Genomic DNA, 23464 nt, shown 5'->3' on the forward strand with positions numbered 1-23464 from the left:
CAGCAAGATCTGCATTCCTGTGTTCACAAGAAGGGACAGACATTCCTTGCATCCTCTACACCGTCCTTTGTTCCAGCCTCACTGCAAACGCCATTGCCCCACAGTATAATGGGGCCAAGGACACATAGATGTCCCCTCATCTGACCGGCACAACCTGGAGAGACTAAAAACCTCGACAGACTAATTTGCAATTACTCGACTTCTGCCTGGAAGGTAGGTCCCACCGGGTTTTGCTCTCCCAGGTGCTATCCAGTATCCCCGCGCCGGGGGCTCCAGTGCCAGTAGTTCTCTTCCAAACGTAATGTGGGAAAAGAAGGGCAGGGTGGGGCGGGGACTGTCTCCAGGTTTACTATCTTTGCGCTCTAGCGTCTAGCACCACACCCACAAGCTTGTCCAAGAGAAAGAAAAGCCACGTTACCGGCTTTTCAACAACTAATTCTAATGCAGACACCAAAAGGACACTTTATTGATTAACATTTTGGATAAAATGAAACGTTAATATGCCCAATCAATCTGGGCACCCAAAGCCCGCCATTCCTAAGCTTCCCAGACCAGTAGGGTAAAGCACGAAACACTCGCCACCGCGCTGCCCAGAAGCCGCACGCAAGGTGGAAAGTTGCAGAAGCGGAGCCGGGAGGGGCGCGAGCCCACCCCCGAGCCCGGGCCGGAGGAGGGCGCTTCCTCCAGGAAGTGACGCGAGCTCAATCCCAGCCTGGCTCTCCCCAAACAAAAGGGATCTTGGGGCCCCGGGAGGAGCCTAAATGACATTGGAGAAGCCCCTCCTCCAGCCCGCGCGCATTGGTGCCTGGGCTGAGGAAGCGAGGTGACGATTGGCCCTGGCGAATGCCAGTGCCCCCGCCTGGCGGTTGAGGGGCGGGGTCTCCGGGGGCTGTGGATGGGAGCGGGTGGCGGAGGCGGCGGGGAGCGGAGCCCGGAGCGCCGGGAAGAGGTAGGAGCCGCCGGGGCTGGGGTTTGGGGGTGGCTGGGAGGCCGGGTTCCCGAGAGAAAAGCAAGGGTAGGACTACCGGTGTCGTCCCGCCACAGTCCCAACTGGCACTCTCTCCCATCCCCTGAGGGGGCGGGGCCCTCTCCTCCGCCTCCCGGTATTCCCCGAGGAGGCGGCTCCTCATCCTCCGAGGGTCCTCGCAGCTACTTATTGTCCCCGGTCAATCCCAGCTCCGCAGAAGGGGCTTCCCTCCTGACACCCCTCGCTTAAGGGATCCTCTAGCCCAGCGCCTCAGTCTTGGGGAGGGCGCACAGGTTTCCATTCTCTAGGCTGCCGCCGCCGCCCCCGCCCCCATTTTGTACCCCCGGGAGGCCAGACATCCCTCCCTACACTTGTCCCTGCTCGCTAGAGTGGGATCAGAGCTAGTTTCATGCGTAAAATAAAATCACTGTTTTCCAAAAAAGAGAAGTGAGCGAAGCAGAAATCAAGATCCGACCTAGACAACCAGCTCCGAGAGACGAAGCGGCCTTCCCCCACTTCAGTTCTTCCCATCCCCCATTCTCTGATCCTCAGCCCTCCTCCTGAAGCCCCTCGGATCCTCTGTTCCCGGGGTGGGGGTGGGGGGGCGCAGGAATCGAGAGCTCACCCGCTTTGGGACTGTTCTAGACTCTGGAGGAAAGAGAAATAGTAACTCCCCACTTCCCCATCACCCTTAAAGGTACCTTCCCTCAGTGGAAGGTTCCCTCAGTCTGTTCCTTGAGGGAGAACCTAACTTCCGAGGGTTTTTTAGGTTTGGGTTGCGTTTCATTTTTGCTTTCTATCCTGTATCTGCCCTAGGAACTTGAGGAAAAACCATCCTTTTATGTTTAACATTGAGGTGGGTGTGTTGGATATCTGCAGAGTTGGCCTTTCGTGGGTAGAATGCAGTGTATATTGTTTGACTGTCAGTGAATAGGAGCGTGTTTTCTGTTAAAACAGTGTCGATAAGTAAATAAAGAGCATTGGATTAGGAATAAGTGTTTCCCACTCTAGGGTGGGCTGGTCCATTGCTCAGGGAGACTGCAGTTAACCTTGAAGGTGTAGTTCTGTTGAAACAAAAGACAGGAAGTGTTTGAGGAAAATTCAGGTTCAGCCATCTAGGTTTATGATTAATCCGGTCCCTAGGCCTTTGGTTACTCTCTAGCCCTTCTTTTATGGTGGGTTTTTCCCTCCAGGGGAAACTGATACATACATGATGTTGTTGATTGGTTTTACAAGACCAGTATCACCTACCAACATTTAGAGGATGAAAAGTAAGAGCAAGTTTTAAATCTCAGAGATCAGGATAATTAAAAGCAAGGTTAATTCCGGCTATTTACATACTTGTAACTACCAAGAAGTGTCTCTGTATTGTGCTCATAAAGGCTTTGTCAAGTTGACCTTCATTTCAGCAGGTGCAAAATATGGATGATTTTAGCCTGATGTTAATGACAATGAATCCCCAGTAATCATCTATTGGTAGCACTTCCAGGTATTAATATTTGCCGTATTTTTTAACATTGTTTTGCTCTCATTCTGAAGTCCATCTTACTACTGTTCTCTGTAGCCAGGCTCATAGCAATGAGATGCAAGGAGTTGGAATCATAGCAGGCAATTATAACGCCGTCTCTTACCTTCCTGATTAGACTTTCTGAAGGTAGACTTCCGGGAGATTATTAGTTTTCAATAGTTAGATTCGAGGTTTTCAGAGCCACTCTTAGTGCTCACAGATCTGTTCCGTGATTGTTTCCAGATCTCCAATAAAAAAAAGCACAAAGAAAAAACTGTGTGGTAGGTCACCCCAGCAAACACAAAGTGTACTGTGATAGGAGGGTAAGACACGGGCCCCCAGCAATAGCAGCGGAAAAAGCTAAAAGCAGAACAGGAAATCCCAAAAAGATATATCTTATTACATGAGTGGAGAACAGAAAATAAACTAAGGTAAGAGACTAAAGAAACCAAAGCAGGGGTGATTACCAGGGCCTTAATGAGCAGAGAGGAAAGAGCAAATAATTCTCTTTGATTATTTGGCGTAATAAGCAAGACCTGTCTGATACATGTTTGGGTCTTGGAAATCCTTCCTCTGCCTTTTTCAACAACTGTTTGGTCATTAGGTGAAGAAAAACATTGTACGCAGAGGATACTTATGTATATGTCCAATCTGTGTCACTAAATTATAAATTCTTTGAGAGCAGGTAGTAGTAATTTTTTTAAAAGCTTTGTGTCTTTCCCTGTGCCTGGGACATAGTTTGACTTAATAAGTGTTTGTTGAATTTAGTTTGAAGCAGTCCCCTTAGGGTAGATTAGAAAGACAAATTACTGATAAGGTATAAACTTAGTATAAGCAGCCCACTTCTTTTTGCCTTGATGTAACTTTATTTTCCCTATCTGATGTCTTATGAAACTCCAGTATCTTAAGTGACTTTAAAATGCTGAATTTCCTGTACGAAAATGTCTGATGTTTACATGTATAATTTTGCTGTAATGAAATTTGAAGCAGACTTGCTAATGTAATCACTGCTAGTCATTTTAGGATTTTATTTTTCTAAGAATCTGACCTGAGTGGAATGAGGTAAATTTAAGAGAGCACACTAGGAACTGATTGCTGTTTTTAAAGAACAGGTTCTGAGTGTTTGATTTTGACAAGTTACTGAACTACTTGGGAATTTTTTTAAGTGAATTTTTAGTTGATTTTGTGCTTTTCTGAACTAGCCCTAAATACATGAATAGGGACACAAATAGTATTGGGTTCCTGAATGGAATCCTGCAGACTTGGGTGCCTGGGTGGGTGGCTCAGTCAGTTAAGCTAACCGGCTGGCTTCAGCGTAGGTCGTGACCTTGCAGTTCGGGAGTTTAAGCCCCACATCAGGCTCTGCTCTGTCAGTGCAGAGCCTGCTTCGGATCCTCTGTCTCCCTCTCTCTGCCACGCATGCGTGTGCTCGCTCTTAAAATAAATAAGTAAATAAATAAAAGAATCACGCACACTGATTATGGTGGGCATAATGTGTTCAGTCTACAGTGGATTTTTGTCTTGGCAAAATCATGTTTGCAGTGCTACCAGTTAATTTGCAGAACAGGATTGGAATTCTTGGCTTTTCTGAGTGGAGTAGAGTGGTGTTTCGAGGGATTGCCATTGAATTGGTGTTTGGTGGCATGATAGAGAAGCACTGATTTATTTATTTGTTTGTTTCTAGAGGAAATCTGTCCCGTCTGTGGTGGTTGACCCCGGAATGGCTTGTCAGCTTGTTTCTAAAGGCTATTTTTTCTTACTTCCTGAATGTTTGCTGCTAATAACTAAAGATCACATCCTCTAAGTTTCAGTTCAGAGCATTTCAGTGAGAAAATGGCTTATTTATTGTGAGGCCATGGAGTATGGAAATTGACAGCACAGACTCCAAAGGCTAACCTGGGTTCAAATCCCAACTCTTTGGCTCTTTTACTATGTGACCCAGGCAAAGGCAGAGTTTTCTATCTCACCATATCCCATTTTCCTCAACTGCGACATAGAAATAATTTTTAGAGGTTTTTTTTTTAAGGTTTACATGAACTAATTATATATATATATATATATATATATATATATATATATATATATATACATATATATAATCATATACATATATATCATATGTATCTATATATGATATATATGTATATGATTATATATATGATATATATGATACATATGATATATATATGATACATATGATATATATCATATATATCATATATATATCATATGTATCATATATATGATATATAGATACATATGATATATATGTATATGATATATATCATATGTATCATATATATCATATATATAGATACATATGATATATATGTATATGATACATATGTTATATATATATATATATATATATATATATATATATATATATATATATATATCACAGAGCAAGGTCCCTGGCATGTAGGAAGCACACAATATTAGTAGGTGTTATTGCTGTCATGTTTAGCACTTTCCTGTGAGTTACAGAATTTAATATTAAACATTCTTTTACTCCCTTAGCATTTTAGCAAAGATGAAGAATTTGTGTATGATTTTAGTTTTCATTCGGTTGGTTTTAAGTATTTCAACATATAGCTAAGATTCCTGAGTTGAGGGAAACAAAGCTTTTACATGTCATGATCTCAAACATCTGATGCAAGGATTTTTAGGAGAGTGTGTGTGTCTGTCTCATAGAGTCTGGGTTTCATAATTTTGTCACGCAAATTACCTTTCTTGAGTTTTTCTGGCCCGAGAAAAAGAAAGGCAAGGGATTCAACCATCTGGTGTCTTCTCTGAATTGTCCATTGTCACACTCCAAACTCTACAGTCTCAAGTGCCTCCATCCTCAGAGTCATATACATGGTTTTGTGGACATTGTGACGATACAGGGTTGTACCTTCTGTGAGATTTAAAGGATTTTCCGTGGTAATTTTGATCAAAAGTGGTTTTTGCCTTCTGAAGACAACTTCCCCATTGTCCCCCAAAGTAAGGAGCAATCCTAGGAACAGGTGAGAAGAAACAATGGACGGCAGTTAAGAGTGGAGGTGGGGGGAATCCAGGACAGGGGTGTGTGGGTTGAGGAAAACAGGACTACAAGCAGGCATTGAAGTAGAGAATGCAGTAATATGGTTCCTCCCTGCCAAGTATTTCCAAAGTCTGTATTTCAGGTCCAAAGCCAGAGTTCCCAATCTAAATGTATCCCTTCTGCTCAGTGAGTCCTTTCTGACTTGCCGAGCCACAAAGAATGTTATCCTTAATTGTTACTGAGTTCAGTAGAAACTAGAAAGGAAAATAGGACAGCACAGGATGACAGGGTTTACACACACCAAAAACCCCCCCTTCTGACCCTGAGCCTTGAGAGCATCTGCTTGGGTCCTTTGCATAAAGCTGCTTGGGGAGGGTGAGGCTGAAGAGTTCTATGGGTCTGCCATCCCAGGACTGGCGAGAGCCAGGAGGAGCCAGGAACTGTTTTAACAAGAGATAGGAACTGTAAGTTATAAAGGAGAGAAGAAGGAAGGGTAAGTGTCAGGTAAGTTGCAGAAAGAAGAGAGAAGCACTGATTTTGTTGTGGGGAGGTGTGGAAGGTAGGGGTGCCCTATCTCTCCATTTCTGCTAACTAGTCCTTACTGTTGGGGCAGGTGGTACAGGAGTAACGACAGAACCAATCTGGTTCTTCAGCGATCTAATATTTGGGGGTACAAAAATGATCAGGTCTAGTCTGATGTATCAGTTTCTTCCTATTGCCTCTTGTTCTTAAATTGAAGGCACAGAAGAAATTTTCTTAAAAGGCTTTACCCCCTAAAGACTTCACTTCTAGACCTTTAGCTTTCACCACACTGACTCTTAATGCATTTGTTCCTCTTGGGAAGTTTACTGAATAACTAACTTCTTATTCAGCATGCCTCATATCAGTCATCATTTTCCCCCAAAACCAGTTCCTTTTCTAACATCCCTGTTTGTGTTAATGGCGTCATTATTCGAGTCAGACAGTCTACAAGCTCAGCTGATCTGGGATTGTTTCCCCTCTCACCTCCTTCAATGGAGCCAGTACCAAGTTACTGTAAATCCTGCATGGAGTCTCTCGCATCGGTATTTCTCGTGCATCCTTACTGCTACCATCCTAGTTCACACGTTTTAGCCTCATACCTATGCTGTTAAAGTTCTCTCCTGCCTACTTTTCCTGTTTCCAGTTTCCCATACATCAAATCAGCTCTGTCCTTCAAGCCTTAACCTTCCTAAAACTATGCTTTCACTATGATACTCACCTGGTTAAAAATGTTTACTGGCTTCTCGTTTGCTAAAAGAGAAAGTCCAGTCTTGCTGGCTGTAATTCAAGGTACTATGCTGTACATTTCTTTTCCAACTAGCATTTTTTGAATACCCCTGAGAACCACACTGCTAGGTGCTAAGTTTCATCAAGTTGATTAGGACAGAGGATTTGTCTAAGAGAGCAAAGTCTTAAGAAGACAGATATATAAACAGAACAGCTGAATGTGATAACTGCTCCTGGACTATGGATATAGATACATATGCACTATGCATTTAATATAATGTAAAAAATAGCTGTGATATGTTTAGAAAATCAATTTCTCAGTCATTAAGTTAAAATTGTGACTTGGTTAGGGGAGCCTGGTTCAGTCAGTTAGGTGTTGTCTGACTCTTGATTTCAGCTCAGGTCATGGTCTCATGGTTCATGAGTTTGAGCCCCACATCAGCTTGGGATTCTCTCTCTCCCTCTCTTTTTGCTCCTCCCTGCTTGCTCTCTCTGTCTCAAAAATAAATAAATAAATAAATAAACTTTTAAAAATGTATTGTGACTTAATTAAAAGCTATACAGATTCTGTGAAGCACAGATATGGTTTTCACCTGTGTCTGGAAGTCACAAAAAGCTAGTGGAGGCAGAAGAATGTCCTTTTCTTTGCCCAAGTATGGAGATAACCATTGGCCTGAACCGTGTCTCTCCCAGACTTTCCCAGAAACTGGCCAGGCCATCTCCTTCCTGGAGCAAATCAACCTGCCAAGTCAGGAGTAAACTTGTTTTTGATTTCTAAATTAGACAACACGAATGATAGAAACTGGCAACTCATCGCAAAAGGAAAACTTCATTATCCTTGCTGATGAAACCAAATATGTGCTCCAGGGATGAGAACTGACCAGTCACTCATTTTAACTGTTCAGCATCCTGTTAGAGTCGGTGGTGTCATCCCATTTTATAGATGAAGAACAAATTCAAAGGTTAAGTGGATCGAGGTACTATGAAGTAGCAGAGCCAGGATGCAAACCTGGGCGTGTCATATTCCAAAGCGCATGCAGCTTTTCATTGACATGCTGCCTCTTAGGAGAATTACTGTCCCTGAAGAACTTTGGAGCAAAGAACAATTGCTCGGTCTGTTGTTGGTAATTTTCAGCTGATACCAAATTGTTAAATTTTTTAACCCCCCCCCCCAAACAAAACAAAAAACAAGCAAACAAAAAAATAAAATAAATGATCTCGATTTAGAAGACACTTTAAGGGGTGCCTGGGTAGCTCAGTCAGTTGAGTGGTCAACCTCAATTCAGGTCATGATCTCAGGGGTTCATGGGTTCAGGCCCCACTTTGGGCTTTGCGCTGACAGTGCAGAGCCTGCTTTGGATTCTCTGCCTCCCTCTCTGCCCCCTCCCCTCTCTCTCTCTCTCTCTCAAAAATAAACATTAAAAAAATTTGGAAATCAGAATTTAAAAAGTAAAAAAACCACCATCAGTTATAATATTCATTGTGGGATTTTTTGCAGTTCCCAGAGAGGCGGGTTATGGGCATGGCTACAAGACAAATCCCTTGACTGTTTTCTGGTTCATCCTCCATACTATACATTCTGTTTCTTTCCAGTTTGGAATCCTGATGGAGTCCATGACTTCCTTCTACATTGACATATGAAGGGTTTTTGCATTTCAGGCTGCTCCTGGAATTGTGGCCCATGAATCATTTTACTGGAAAGAAAATCAATCTATATGTTATTTTTCCTTCATTGTGGTATTTTACAACTCATGGTGGCATTATTTCAGAAAAACAAAAATTTAGGGGAATGATGGACATAGATAATACAGACAGATACACATACATATGTCAATGAAATCATGTTATAATTTCATTTTAACTAAAGAAAGCCAAGTGACATATACTTACAAATATACAAATATACAAATATACTTCATGCTTCTGGTATTTTTCTAATGTTAAATGACATACTTTTTAATGCAAAATATTAACATAAAATCTATTATTCATTTTCATTAACATACATTCCAGTAGCTTAACTAATGTAGTTCTTCTGGTTCGGTCTTGTCTCAGACGAGAGTACTTGAAAGGGTGTAAACAGATATCCAGGTAGACAGACTTGTTTTTAATAGCCTTGTGCTAAATGTCCTCATTTTGGGGAAGAGATGTTTGAATGTTTGTTTATGGGCATGAGCCACTTCCTTCTTTTCCTCAGTATACATATAAATCTTGTTGGCAACAAATAAGAGAGACAGTGAGAGAAACAGACATATACACATAGTGAGATAAAGAGACAGACATTCACACACAGAGAGATGCAACTAGTGATGCCTAAGTTTTAGAGCTAAACAAAACAAAAACCTGATATCATGATGGTGTCCCAGAAAGTGGATTAGACTGGATCTTAAAAAGACATAAGTGTTAGACCTAGTTTTACTGTGTAACTATAATCTTCAGTAAGTCACTTAACAACCCTGGCCTCAGTTTTCATCTGTAAAATGGAGAATGCTGAATTAGATTATTTCTCAGGTCCCTTCCAGCTTTGTGAATCTCGTTTTGGCTGAGGTTTTTCTACCACACAATTCCTAAAGCTGATAAAATGAGATGAGATGTGAATGGTGGTTACCAAGTAACAGTAGTTACTAAGGAAGGCCCTGGAATCCAATTACGTTGGTTCAAGTCCGATTTCTGCCACATACTAGATCTGAGACTTTGAGCAAGTTATTTAGCCTCTGTGCCTCACTTTTCCAATCTATAAAATGGGGGGGGGGGTTGACGATGGTTATAGCATCTATCATCCAAGCTTGTTGTGAGGATTGAATTAATTCGCATCAAGTACTTGCAACACTGCCTGGAACACATTAATGTTTATCTTTTCTGTTTTGTTTTTATTTAGCTCAATAAATGTTTGTCTTTTTTGTTATTACTATTCCTGCTTGAATTCTTCTTAGAAAACTATGCTATAAAACTCTGAGGTGGTGGTGATCAACATCAATAGGCTCAATTATATCATTCATTTCTGTACCAAGCATAAATGCAGAAAATCTGGTATCCTAGAATCTGCTTTGAATAGAATGTGTTTGAATAGAAAACTGAAAGTATATTTAAATGTTGACCCAGAACTGGTTTCTTGAGGCCTGCTTCAAAGTCTATATTGACAGTATTGGATACACAAGCATCTTGATCCCTTAGCACTGTTGCAGTTTCTAAGTGCGTTATTCATATTACATTTCAGGATCCTGAAATTTGTAATTTCTGAAACTGTTTCAAAACCATCCTGTTTTATAGAATACTGTCTATAGTGTGGCTGGAAAAAGCAAATTGATAGCAATAGGACAAACAAAAGGCATTCTGAGCAATATGTTCCAGCACTCTCCCGGTAAGGGGAAGTCTTAGATCTAGCTGTTCTAATAGCGTTTAAAAGTGCATTTTGCAGTAGTTTGCTCAGGCCATCATAGCAAGGTCCCACAGACCAGCTGGCTTAAACAATAGAAATTTATTGTCTCACGATCCCGGAGGCTAGAAGTCAGAAATCAGTGTGTCAGCAGGATTGGTTTCTTCTGAGGCCTCTGTCTTTGACTCGGAGATGGCCATCTTCCACCTGCATCTTCACGTGGTCTTTCCCTGTCCCATGTTTGTGTCCAAATTTCCTCCTCTTATAAAGACACAGCCCTATTAGATTATGGCCCACCCTAATAACTTCATTTAAACTTAATTACCTCTTTAAGGACCCTGTCTCCAAATGCATCACATTCGGAGGTGCCTGGAGATCAGGACTTCAACATATGAATGAGGGCAGGCACCCAATTTAGTCCAAACATTTAAATTGTAACACATAGACACGTCAGGATCCAAATAGTCCGGAATATCGTTTATCTTCAACTGAAAGATTGATTTGACATATGTAGTAAAGCTTATATTGCTTAGTGCTGTAGAATTCAATAAAATGAGATTTGTTTTTATGCCTTGGTTTTAGAATCTTTGTAAATAATAATAGCAAAAACAGCTCTCTTAGGTAAATGTACAAAAGATATGCTTTCTAGGTCAGAAAATTATCTTCTAATAGTATTTTGACATGTTTTTCTCCCCTAGCCTAATCCTAAAATGCCAAAAGTGGAATGAGAGGTATCACACTCTTATCCCCAGATGCATAAATAACGCTTCTGGAAAACCAGAAGCGCCAGAGGCTGGAGAAACCTCAATCTTTTTGAGATAGTCAAGGTAATATGTCAACGCCTTCCACCCCCAGATAATAGGATGCTTTGGATACATTTTTAAAAATAGCAGTGCATTTTTGTCCATATTTAGATTGAATGTTTATAAATAGGACATGTTGATTTGATTTTTTAAATTCCATATATTCTGGGTTTTTAAGGAAGTACATTATCTAGTGGAAAGCTGTCAAAAAAACACCCATTTTGTGTGGCAGTGTTGACTCTGAATTTTAAGAATTAATTGGCCTCCTTGGCCTAGCTGATATGTATGTGAAAATCCTTACATAATTGAAGCAAATTTGCTTTATATCTTTGCTCATATCTTATTGCTAATACTAAAAACTTACTAAATGGCCTGAATCCCAGTCAGTTGTAGCCCAAGTATAAATTTCTTCAATTTGACATCTGAGTATAAAATAAAGAAGTGATTTTTATCCAGTGTTGCAAGCATGATTTTCTGGGTAAAACAACTGATTTGTTTTTTATACTAGACAAGTTGACTTAAGGGAAAAAAAAAAAGAAAACAGATCTGTGTAGATTTTTTTAGGTGTTTCTATATCCAGAAATATCTAAGACTCATCCAAAAATGTTGTTTCCCTCTTTTATGCCCCATATCATTCACCATTTAGAAATCAAGCCTTCGGTTCCACATAAAGACATACACACGCCCTGATACTAGATAGACAAACATCCCTCTTGTGTTCCACTCCACCCTGCCCTACTGCTTACACAGCTATAGAGATTGTTTGGGGTGTTTCTTTTTCTGCCAGCCAATCTCTGTGGTGAAGAGGCGACAACGCCTGCTCTCCTGGAGGATTCATTCAGAGTTCCAGAGCAAAAGCTGGGACCTCCTAAAGAAGGAGAAGGAACGACCAGAACTAGAATGAATGGAGCTTGGGCATTATCCAGGGAAGGGAAAAGGTCAGAATAAAATGAACAGAGCCCAAGCCACGGCAATGGACCTTCAGGGCAAAATCGGCAGTGCCATTTAGGAAGTTCAGTGGTGGATGAGGGTGCCCTTCTTGAGAGCCACAGCCCTTGTGACTGTTGGCACATAAAAGTTTGTGGAGAAGACTCCTGCACTCCTGTTGGCCCTTACTTGATGGAAAGTAGCATGTGAACAGACTGAATGGTCCTCTGGGCAAAACTGATGTTTGAAATCACTTATTGATAACCTAAAAATAAGTTTCGTACCTATCCCATAAATAGGCTTATTTTTCCAGGGTCTTAAAATATCTATCATTTATCTTTTTTTCTTATATATATATTTATATTTTTAAATTTATTTTATTTTATTATTATTTTAAGTAGGCTCCACACCCAACGTGGGGCTTGAACCCACAACCTTGAGATCAAGAGTCAACCCTGAGATCAAGAGTCACAGGCTGTAGCAACTGAGCCAGCCAGTTGCCCCTGTATTTATTTTTTAACTGAGAAAACTATAAAGCTTAATATAATAGCTACAGCTAGTATGCTGTACCACGGCATATGATAATGTATCCAGACAACTTGTCCACCATTGGTTTTTATTTCAAGTTTATAGACTGTAGTGTTCCTTAGACAAACATCTTCCACTAAACTCTAAGGAAAGTTGCATCTTGGAGAGATTCAAATGGAAGGAATGAGCTGAGCATCTGGTTGAAATGATCTTGTCTTTCAAAGTCACTTAATGGATGATGACAGTGACAAGTAACAGCTCATTTAGAAAACAAGTAGAGAGCATGTCTGTAGACTACAATATGGCATGCCAAAAATCTGGCAATCATATTTCTGATGATTAGTTTGGAGCTAGCAGCAGCCTTTTTCTGAAAGTCTTGGGCCACGTAATTTATATATTAGGCAGAAACTGGAGTTTCATTTAAGACTGAGTGCTGTGAAGTTCAAGACAAAAATTATGGTTTATCAAATAAAATTTAAAGCCTATCATTTTTTTTTAAAAGCTTGCTGGGTCTGATATACTATTAGGAAAACATACACCAAAAGTTTGCATATAATTCAACACCTAATGTTTGAAAAAAGAAACGAGGAAAAGTAGGAGCTGGGATGAGTCATTAGCCTTACAGACAAAGTCCAGGTGGTGACAGGTTGATTTGTTTGTTCACTGATTAGCAGGAGGTGAGGGGATAAGCGTGTACCTTACACAAATTTAGCAGTTTGAAAAGTTCGGTTGTAATTAGGTTATTTTTCTCTGAGCATATTGTGCATAAACCATGGTGATTTAAGCAAATAGGCTCTTGTCAATTCAGGGAGACTGTCTTTTCTCTTCTAGGACATTCATAAATTAGTCCTTGAAACAGCAGTGGACATTTTAAAGTAAAAAAGATTTTGAGGGTGCCTGGGTGGCTCAGTTGGTTAAGTGTCTGACTCTTGATTTGGGCTCAGATCATGAGCTCATAAGATTGAGTTCCCCCTCCCTGCGTCAGCAAAGAGCCCTCTTCGGATTCTCTCCCTCATTCTCTGCATCTCCCCCAATCGCGTGCACTCTCTCTCAAAATAAATAAACATTAAAAAAAAGATTTTGAAAGCCCTCACCTTCCCTCATGATAATTGCAAAAGGGAAGTGAGATTCATGGTATGTTTCCTATATTACTCAGCCTCAACTTGAAGAAGTGGCTATTTTCTTCTTTCTGTGTCAACCTACACCTGTCAGGCCTTACCAGCTGCAATGACAGTTGACATTCATGGGATTTATCAAATCGTTTATAGTATGGTCACATAGACAATAAATTTCTTATTATTTTGCAGCATTGGACACTTTTCCACCATGCTGATGGCATTTTGAGTATATTTGTCAATTTTCCCAAATTTTAACTGAAGAAAACCTTGAGAACTTATACTTGAGGACTAAAGTGTGACCACCAATTATCAGGTCAGTATCACCCCCCCCCACTTCCGTCCCCACTCCCAGGAATATCACCGTCATCCTGCAACAGTACGGTTTTACTATCTTTCATATATTAAATTTATCATGATGTCTTGTGTATTGAGATTAGATTCAAATAATAAAGAACAGCAAAGAACTGTTGAATTTTAATATTGATAAAGAAAGGTTATGGGAACATGTACAAACAGACCTATTGCTTTTCAGTCACATAGCTGTGGCCCTTTTCTTCCTCCTGTGTCAGATTTGCATTGTCTTCACTTCATGTAGACGCAAAGCTGGGTGAATGGGCACATATTGGCAGGATGTGCCAGATATTGAAATTTGTGTGCAGAAGTGATTTATAAATGTAGATAACAAGAATATTATTCTTTATACCATTGACAAAGAATGGAATTTTTTCTTGTCAGGGCTGGACTCCTTTATAATTAAAGTGGCTCTAAAGAGTGTTTCAATTTTACTCCTTTATGAGGATGTGTATTTATTACAGCAGATCCAAGACTTTGATTTAGGTACAGTCGGTTTTAGTTCTTTGTATATTCACTTTAGTCTTAGTTCATTGGATTCTCTAACAATTCTTGATTTTTACCCATGAAAGATTAAATGGAACCAAGAAGGACTTCAGAGATTATCTAGGCTGATTTTACCTGTGAGGAGACTGCGTGCCAGTCTAACTGGGTACTTTTTGTCCTCAAAGCCACAGAGTTGCTTAGTAGCAGAGCTCAGACTAAAATTCTATACTCCTCACCCCCCACCCCCCGTCTGTCATGCTTTACTGACATCACATTGCTTCCTTAAGCCCCAGTTTTAGATCTCTAACTAAGAGTATTTAAGGACTACAAAGATACTGAAGGAAAAAAGAATATGTCTGAACACCATCATCTTTACTTTGGTGCTTCTCCATCCAGTTGATTTACTCAGTGTAGTTGGTATTTACAGAGTACCTTCACAGATGCCCATTATTCTGCTGAACATCATGGGAGGGAAGAGGATGGGCTTAAAATGATGAGATTTTCCCTCTGCTTTATAATTTCTGAGATATTAAAATATGAAACCTTCAGGAAGAGGGGGAAGGGTTTTATCTAAGAAACCAGTGTGACTCAACTGATTTTTGAGTTCGAGCCCTGTGTCGGGCTCTGTGCTGACAACTCAGCCTGGATCCTGCTTTGGATTCTCTGTCTCCTTCTCTCTCTGCTCCTCCCCCACTTATGCTCTCTCTCTTGTCTCTCAAAAATAAATAAACATAAAAAAAAAAAAAAGAAAGAAAAAGAAAAAGAAATCCCACAACTGGAAGATGCAGACCTGAAGAGGCAGACCTGACATCCATCTGTCTGCAAAGCTGCATGCTCTTTCCAACATATCTTTTTTTTTAATTTTTTTTAATGTTTATTTATTTTTGAGAGAGACAGAGACAGAGTGTGAGTCAGGGAGGGGCAGAGAGAAAGGGAGACAGAATCCAGAGCAGGCTCCAGGCTCTGAGCAAGCTGTCAGCACAGAGCCTGACGTGAGGCTCGAACACACAAACCATGAGATCATGACCTGAGCCAAAGTCGGACACTTAAACAACTGAGCCACCCAGGCGCCCCTCTTTCCAACATAGCTTAAATTAAGTGTAGCTTTATTAGGTGTGGGGTTTTGTTTTTGTTTTTATTTATTTGTAAAATACCTGTTGTGAGATGTCTTCTGTAATGCTGAAGTGAGGATCACTCACTAGTTGCTAAAACTCAGTAGTTAGAAAGTCAGCAGAGCGGAAGTTTGATTGAACATATTTTGCCATGTGGCAAAAGATTTGTACAGCATGTCCTGGAACATAATCTGACAACACAGTGAAGTGTGCCTTTTCTACATGCTTTCCTGCACTTAGAGGCAGTAGGTCTGGAAGGAATCAATGACTCTTTTGTGTGCCTCCTAAAATTTAATGTGCTCATAAGAGTTGGGAATTACGGGAGAGCGTGTGAACTTGTCATGTTGCAATTCCCTTTAAAGAAAACTACATGGAAGTGACAATTTGCAAGTACAATACAGGAGAAGGAAAGGAGTATTTACTCAGCTTTGGAAGTTCAAAAATGTATCTCACTGTGCACCCTGTCAGAAGACCCTTTGAAAATTGTCTGGCAATCTAACTTCTGTCTATATGTGGCTTTTGAGAAGTTAATCTTGTGGAAAGGATTGAGTTTGTGCTATGCGGTTTGCCATTTAACATGTCTCAAAAGATGCAGGACTTCACAGAAACGGGAACTTGGGGAGTCAGATAAATTCAGTTAGTAGTAGCCTGTCCAATGAAGATGTTTAAACGACAATATATTTTAAGAAACTACGTAAAAGTATATTTGTGTATGGTTGCACTGAGGGTCCCTGTGAAAGTAGACAGACAGTTTAAAAGAAAAATTTCTCCCATACTGCCACCGGACATTCTCTTTGCTTAAATTTCATTTCAACCAACTTCAGAGGGATGCCAGAATGTTTTATATACACTTTAGAAATTCGGTTATCTAAAACTGAGAAATCTTTTCATGCTCTAACAATTTTTCGGTGAAATAGTATTCACTGTAACACAATTTTACCTGCACTTCTGGTGAACAAAACTAGTGATTAATTCTTTCTGAGACCTCCCAGGATGTTTGTAAATATGCCTGGAGGAAAAATGATGGAAAACTGATCCTTGTGAGTGATGACGAAATTCATACTTAAGGTGAATTTTATTTTCTCTTACTGCTCAGTTTATGATTAACATCAGAAAGCTCCCATTTTTTTTTAAACTTAATTCTAACCATTTGCTGCCTTAAGGCATTTTATGCTGTGATTGTGGCTCTTTCCTTGTGTGACTCACTTTATTTTTTTTCCTTAGCCATATCAAACCAACTCTGTCTTCTGGAGATTGTCTGATCATTGTCTTTGTTTTAGGCTTTCAGGATGAATCTGGAAAAACTCAGCAAGCCTGAACTCCTAACACTATTCAGTATTCTTGAAGGAGAGCTTGAAGCAAGGGACCTTGTGATAGAGGCTTTAAAGGTATGTTAAAAGAAAAAAAAGAGGTCATCGTATGTTTTGAAAGTCGTTGCATTGGTTGTAATTTCTTTAACCAAGGTATTTCTATAGCCCCTGTTGAAGTTAGAGGCCTGGATATACATACTGATACTTGCTCCCGCAGCTACCTTGCGTGGTATGATTTTAGGGACACTGGTAAAGCCTTTCTGACTCCAAAATATTTCCTTTAGTCTGGATCTTGAACGTCATTTTTTTAGCTTAGAGGCCTTAGCCATTTTTGAATGCCAACTGCTTCAGAACCTGATGAAACCTGCTTCCTAAAAACATATATATATACAGCCATATACCAAAATTCAGTGTATAATATCTGGGAGATCAAGGGCTCCATGAAGACCATCTCTGGATTTTCTAGACCCCTCTTGAAGGATTCGTTTGTTTTAGTGTGTGATATCTGCTAAGACACAAGGGGTGGGGGGAAGTGGATGTGTGTTATATGGAAACTCTACTTTCCACTCAATTTTTCTGTAAGCCTAAAACTGCTCTAAAAAACAAAGTCTAATTGAAAAAATACAAGGGAGTATAACTCAGGTATTGTGAATCCCTTACACCTCTGTAAGAATGTTTCCCAATCTGTCCTGAGATCAGACTTGGAGAGGCGAAGAAAAGACAATAAGAGTATCTGAGCAGCAAGAAGAGGAGAAGGAGGACAAGTGACCAAAGGAGAGAGACTTGAGCATGCTGGAGAGAGCAGAGCCCCTGCAAAACGCACCCGGTCTAAGGATCTAACAAGATTTTTGTAATTTCCAGTTTTAGTTAGAGCTTGTATCGATATACATCTGGTTTTGTTTTGTTTTTTCTTCTCAAGTTAGTTAGCATACAGTGTAGTCCTGGCTTCAGGAGTAGAGCCCAGTGATTCATCACTTACATATGATACCCAGTGCTCATCCCAGCAAGTGCCCTCCTTCATGCCCATCACCCATTTGCCCCACCCCCACCAACCCTCAGTTTGTTCTCTGTTATCAGTGTACATTTTGAAGCTCACTGGTAAAAGGTTTATGAAGTACTTTGTTGTTTTCCCTTTTCAAAATTATCCTAGCTCCTTCTTAAATATTGCATTAATATTTCATATGTGTTCATATGACCCTCCATTGTTGAAGACATTTTTTATAGCAACAAAGATAATTTTCTCATTGCCATTCCAGGAGGCTCAGAGAATCGGTGATTTCCTGAGTAGCTAACAATAACCACTCAGTCGAGTTCATACAAAAAGCTATAGCTTTTCTCTTCTCTAGCTTGCCTTTTCCCTTCCTGCAGTGATAGAAGAGTAAATGTGTTCATTTAGTCAAACCTGGGTAGTCTTTTCTTGGATTACTCTGAAATTATAATTGTGATAAAAATAAAATCTAAACCTGTTATTTCTATATGCTATTAAATTTAAAGTGACGTGCTAGTTTGTCTTTCAAGGCTGACCGAAAAGACTGACATTTCTGTCTAATAAATATGCCTTAGGGTAGTTTATCACTGAAAACTATGGGATTTTTGTTTGTTGGCTTTCCCTCGTGGCTTTGTAACGTGTGATAAGTAATTTCCAGTGGTTTCCCTCTCCAGAGTGCATGAGGTGATTCCCTTCTGATGTGGGGGGATGGAGTTGGTCATATTTTCTTCCTTTCCCTGCTTACTTCAGTCTTGGTTTGCATGGCTTCCCAGGGGATCACGTTTATGGCTTCGACACGTGCCAAGGCACATATGTTAAAGGTCATTGCCTGAGTCTTTGCCTTCCATACCAGTAATTAGAACTATGATTTTGGTCAAGTCATTTAGTCTCTCTGGAACAAAGCTTCCTTCTCTGAGATAAGAATAAATGATTAATAACTAGTATTGGTGTGTAACACTGCAAGTATTTGCCCGGCATTGCAAATACTCCCAACAGTATAGGATTCTTTTTTTTTCCCTTTATGTATATTCTTTCGGTGCATATTGTATATGCCATATCCAAGGAACAGTCATTGGTTGCTAATAATATGAATGGATGCCTCTAGTTTGCCCTCAACAGTGCCTAGTTTTTTAATGACTCCCCTGCCAGCACATATTGCATATAAATGTTCACTCTGGCTGGTGATTCATTTTTGCCACCTCCACAGGTCTTCCCTTTTGTCACTATTGGTGAATTTTCTTTCTTTCCCTGTACATCACTGGAAACTATTCTATTTTTCATAACCCTATCCCATTGTTACCAGTAGTCCTAACCTGGTTAAACCCAGGACACCCTCCCATTTTTTATCCCGGGTTTATCTGCTCAATGAAGAGAAGAGAAAAAAGAATTGGGGAAAATTTGAGCTCATTCCTCAATCCTCACTCCTATTGCCTGTTGTTTTCCCACTTCTTTCTCTTGGTTCTCATCTGTGACCCTGGCTCTCGTGTGGATAGGCGTCATCAGCTTAGAACCCGAAGAGTTCACTGCCTGGGCTGCACTAGGAAGCTCTTGGTTCATGGTGATGGCTCCTTTTAAAACCCAGAAAGCATTTTCTAGGAGCCATTATAAATAGCAATCAGATTTTAGAAAACTACAATAGTTTGGTAATGTGTTAAACAGACTCACCTGAGAATCTACCGCTATGGGCAGGAGGACTCCAGGAAGCGGTTCCCCCTACAGATTACAGTTGACTTTTACAGAAACTTGTGGACTTCAACCCTTCCACAACTGAGGTAGGGGTGGGGGGCTGGCTGCCTCTAATGGAAAAATCAGGCTGACCTTACCTTCTCTTTGCTTTTCAGCCTCAGAAACCACACAAACCTGTAGAGCTTTTGTGTGCCCATTTTGCTAATCATTATACCCTCAGCACCCAGCTTAGTGTCTAACATATAGACACTCAATAAATATTTGTTGAATAGAGGAAATGACGGTGCCATTGTGATTTGTTGCTTTAAAAGATTGCCATAAGGGGCTCCTGGGTGGCTCAGTCAGTTAAGTGTCCAACTCTCCATTTCAGCTCAGGTCATGATATCAGGGTTTACTGAGTTCGAGCCCCACTTCAGGCTCTGTGCTGACAGTGCAGAGCCTGCTTGGGATTCCACCCCCCCCCTCCCTGCCCCCCTGCCCTCCCCCACTCACACTATCTCTCTCAAAATAAATAAATAAACTTAAAAAATTATAAATAAATAAATAAATAAATAAATAAATAAATAAACGATTGCCATAACATTTTAAAGTGAATGTTGTGAATTACTAAGTTTTACAGCTTGTTCTCATGTGGCCGCAACACACTGCCTTCTGGTTTTAACTCAACAGATGTGTCGGTCCTTGTTGCACATGTTTTCCTAAAATCTATTTTTTCTGCCTAGATCCAATGTGAGTGACTTTAGGCAGCTTCTGACAAGTTGAAAGAACAGCTTGAGAAGGAAGAGCTCTAATTAAGGGAACTTTTGGATATAAGATACCATTCAGAATCAGGCACAAGTGTTTAGTCTGCATACGGCTCGGAGGTGATAAAGTTATCTTCTGAGGCTTGAGCTATATGCAGTTTAAGTTGAAATGAATAGCTTGGCCAGAAGTGATATGTCTTGAAGCAGTCTATTGTTAGATAAAGTAAGTAGCAGCTGGGGTCAAAACTGTTTCAGGACTTCAAGAAAAGCAACTGCCATACAAGATTCTTAAAGTTTAAATGAACTCTCTTTTTATTTGTAAGAATAGCTTTTTGTTTTTTATTTTTGTTTGTTTGGGTTCTGTAACCTATAAAGATTTTACTGTTATAATTTCTATAATTCTTGTTTGACAACTTGTTGGACTTCTTGGACTAATAAGGCAGCTTACTAATTTTCTTCCTTTATTATTCTTTAGTAATTCATGCTTAGTGGGTTGAAAAGGTTTTGAAATAGTTATGATGGGTTTTTTTTCTTTCTGTTTAAGTAAAAGAGCTTACCTTTGTCTTTCCCTCTTTACCTTCAAAATAGATTTTTTTTCCTGGACATAAAATCTGTTCTTCAACCTTGCATCTCTGAATAAAACCATATGGTTCACTGTTGCTGCTAAATAAATAGTAGGTCACATTGGCAAGGGTTGCATTTATATAGGGTTATAGGGTTATATTTATTATAAAGTTCCCAGATCCTACATACAGAGTTATAATTATAAAAGAGCTTCATTCATTTTCCAGAATCTCTGCTAAAGTGCCAGATTGCAACTACACCCTTCTAGAGCCCCCACTGTGGTTATGTTCTTTTTCTCCCCAAGATATAAAAGCCTCCTCACTCTTCTGTTGCAGCCAAGACATGTTTGGCATGGAACCAGGAAAGTCAGTAGAAAATAGTGTCATATTCAGCTCTTCTGTATTTCAAGTCTAATTGTTACAGAGGCCATTTATACTGTATTTGGTCCTAATTGAACTTTTAGATAAAGTGATTTTCTGTTTTACAAGGGATTATGTCAGAGAAAAACATTCTTTATGAAAGTCTTTCTCTTTGACCAGTTTGTCTTCATGAATAAGAACACTATAGGAGTCCCTTCCACATCAAAAGCAAATTACATTGCTCATGAACCAACTGTCTAGGGGAAGCTGGGGTGGAATCACACAGTTGAGCAAGAGAGCCTCAGCTCATTAATTCCAAGCAGATCTGGGAGATGGCTTCCCAGCAAGGACTGACTACTCCAGAAGAAGACAGAGGACATCATGGCCATTTAAAAATTTTGGAAAATAAGGGCACTTGGGTGGCTCAGTTGGTTGAGCATCCAAATCCAAGCCCCATGTCGGGCTCTGTGCTGTGTGGAGTCTGCTTGGGATTCTCTCTCGCCCTTTCTCTGCTCTCCCCCCCCCCAAAATAAATAAATAAACTTAGAAAGAAAGAAAGAAAGAAAGAAAGAAAGAAAGAAAGAAAGAAAGAAAAGAAAAAGAGAAAAGAAAAAGAAAAGAAAGAGAGAGAGAAAAAGAAATCAGTGGGCTGTTTGGGACATATTTTATTATTTATTTATCTATTTATTTAGTGGATTGGCTGATATTTTTAATTCCTACTCTCTCTGAGTAAAGTACATAAATGAAATCCTAGCTTTTTAAAAAAAGAAACATAAAGATAATTACTAGGCAGTCTACAAAACTATCAATTAGAATATTCAGTTAAGTGTAGCTGTTAAGAGCATGAAGCTTTCAAATCAAAAAGTTAGCACACTACTATTTAATCGTGTACATTAGGCCAGTTATTTACCCTGTAAGCTTTATCAGTAAAATGATACGGGTTTGGGGAGGATTAAATGAGATACCAAATGCTATTTGAGGTGCTCAGTGTTCATTTACTCTTCTTATTATTAGAACATAGGTTTTACAGTCCACCCATTTTGGAACAAAAGTATATTCCATAAAGCAAGAAATACTGATAATAATGCTGTTCTTCGTAAGAAAGATTAATCTTTAGATTAAGTCTTTGTTGTCCACAGGGCTTATACTTTAGCTTGTGTTTCTTATAGGAATTGTTGGCTTTGAGTTGATCTATCCCTACCCCCACCACCAAAAGTGTGTATTTTCAGACAGCAAGGGTTAAGGGTGTGCTCTGGGGCATGAAACAGATGTTATGTTATATCCCCCCTCACCCCTATAATGAAAACAGGAAATACAGGGACAGTGTGGAAGCCTTTTTAGAATCGATTTTTTTCCCATTGATTTCTTTGTGTATTTTTCTATTGTTTGATTTGGCATACTGTTGTTATACTTTGTTGTTCTTTTTTTTTTTTTTTTTTCATTTTTTTAATGTTTATTTTTGAGAGAGAGTGAGAGAGAGCCAGTGTGCACACAAGCAGGGGAGGGGCAGAGAGAGGAGACAGAATCCGAAGCAGGCTCCAGGCTCTGAACTGTCAGCGCAGACCCCGACACAGTGCTCAAGCTCATGAACCATGAGATCATGATCTGAGCTGAAGTCAGACTGTCAACCAACTGAGTCACCCAGGCGCCCCTATATTTTGTTTTTCTAAACAGCTTATTGAGGTATAATTGACATACAGTAAGCTGCATATATTTAATGTATATAAATTGATAAGTATCAATGTATAGATGTATTCCCTCATGAAACCATTACTACAATCAAGATAACGAATATATCCAATCTCCCCTTGCAAATATTCCTCTGTAACCCTTGTACGTAACCATCCCCACTCCTTCCTACATCCGCACCCAAACCACTAATCCACTAGAGATTAGTTTACATTTCCTAGAATTTTATATAAGTAGAATCCTATAAAATGTACCCTTTTTTGTCCTGTTATTTCACTCAGTGTGATTATTTTGAGATGTATCCATGTTTTTTTTTTTTTTTATTTTTTTTTTTTACATTTTATTTATTTTTGAGAAACAGAGTGAGACAAAGCGTGAGTGGGGGAGGGGCAGAGAGAGAAGGAGACAGAATCTGAAGCAGGCTCCAGGCTTTGAGCAAGCAGTCAGCACAGAGCCTGATGCGGGGCTTGAACCCACAAACTGTGAGATCATGACCTGAGCCGAAGTCGGATGCTCAACCGACTGAGCCACCCAAGCGCCCCAAGATTTATCCATGTTTTTATTGTATTAATAGTTCATTCCTTTTATTACTAAGTGGTGTTCTATTGTATGTATGCTCCATATCGGTTGATGAACATTTTCATTGTTTCCAGTTTGGGACTTCTGCAAATAAAACT

General features: G+C 39.9%; 1 protein-coding gene across 2 annotated transcripts in view; it reads left to right on the forward strand.

Moving 5' to 3' along the window:
• Window positions 1-798: 798 nt before the first annotated feature.
• CTTNBP2NL (CTTNBP2 N-terminal like) overlaps window positions 799-23464 on the forward strand; it is a 52918-nt gene continuing 30252 nt past the window's right edge. Inside the window, exons 1-3 of one of the 2 annotated variants that reach the window (XM_006935000.5) lie at window positions 799-949; window positions 13689-13812; window positions 16729-16836. In XM_006935000.5, coding sequence (XP_006935062.1) covers window positions 16738-16836 — 99 coding nt within the window. In that variant the 5' untranslated portion in view covers window positions 799-949; window positions 13689-13812; window positions 16729-16737. Of the gene's footprint in view, window positions 950-9519; window positions 10951-13688; window positions 13813-16728; window positions 16837-23464 lie in introns of those variants that run through there. The other variant, XM_003990464.6, reaches the window with a different exon arrangement.

The sequence above is a fragment of the Felis catus genome, chromosome C1 (genome assembly GCF_018350175.1).
Source record: "Felis catus isolate Fca126 chromosome C1, F.catus_Fca126_mat1.0, whole genome shotgun sequence".
Lineage (NCBI taxonomy): Eukaryota > Metazoa > Chordata > Mammalia > Carnivora > Felidae > Felis > Felis catus.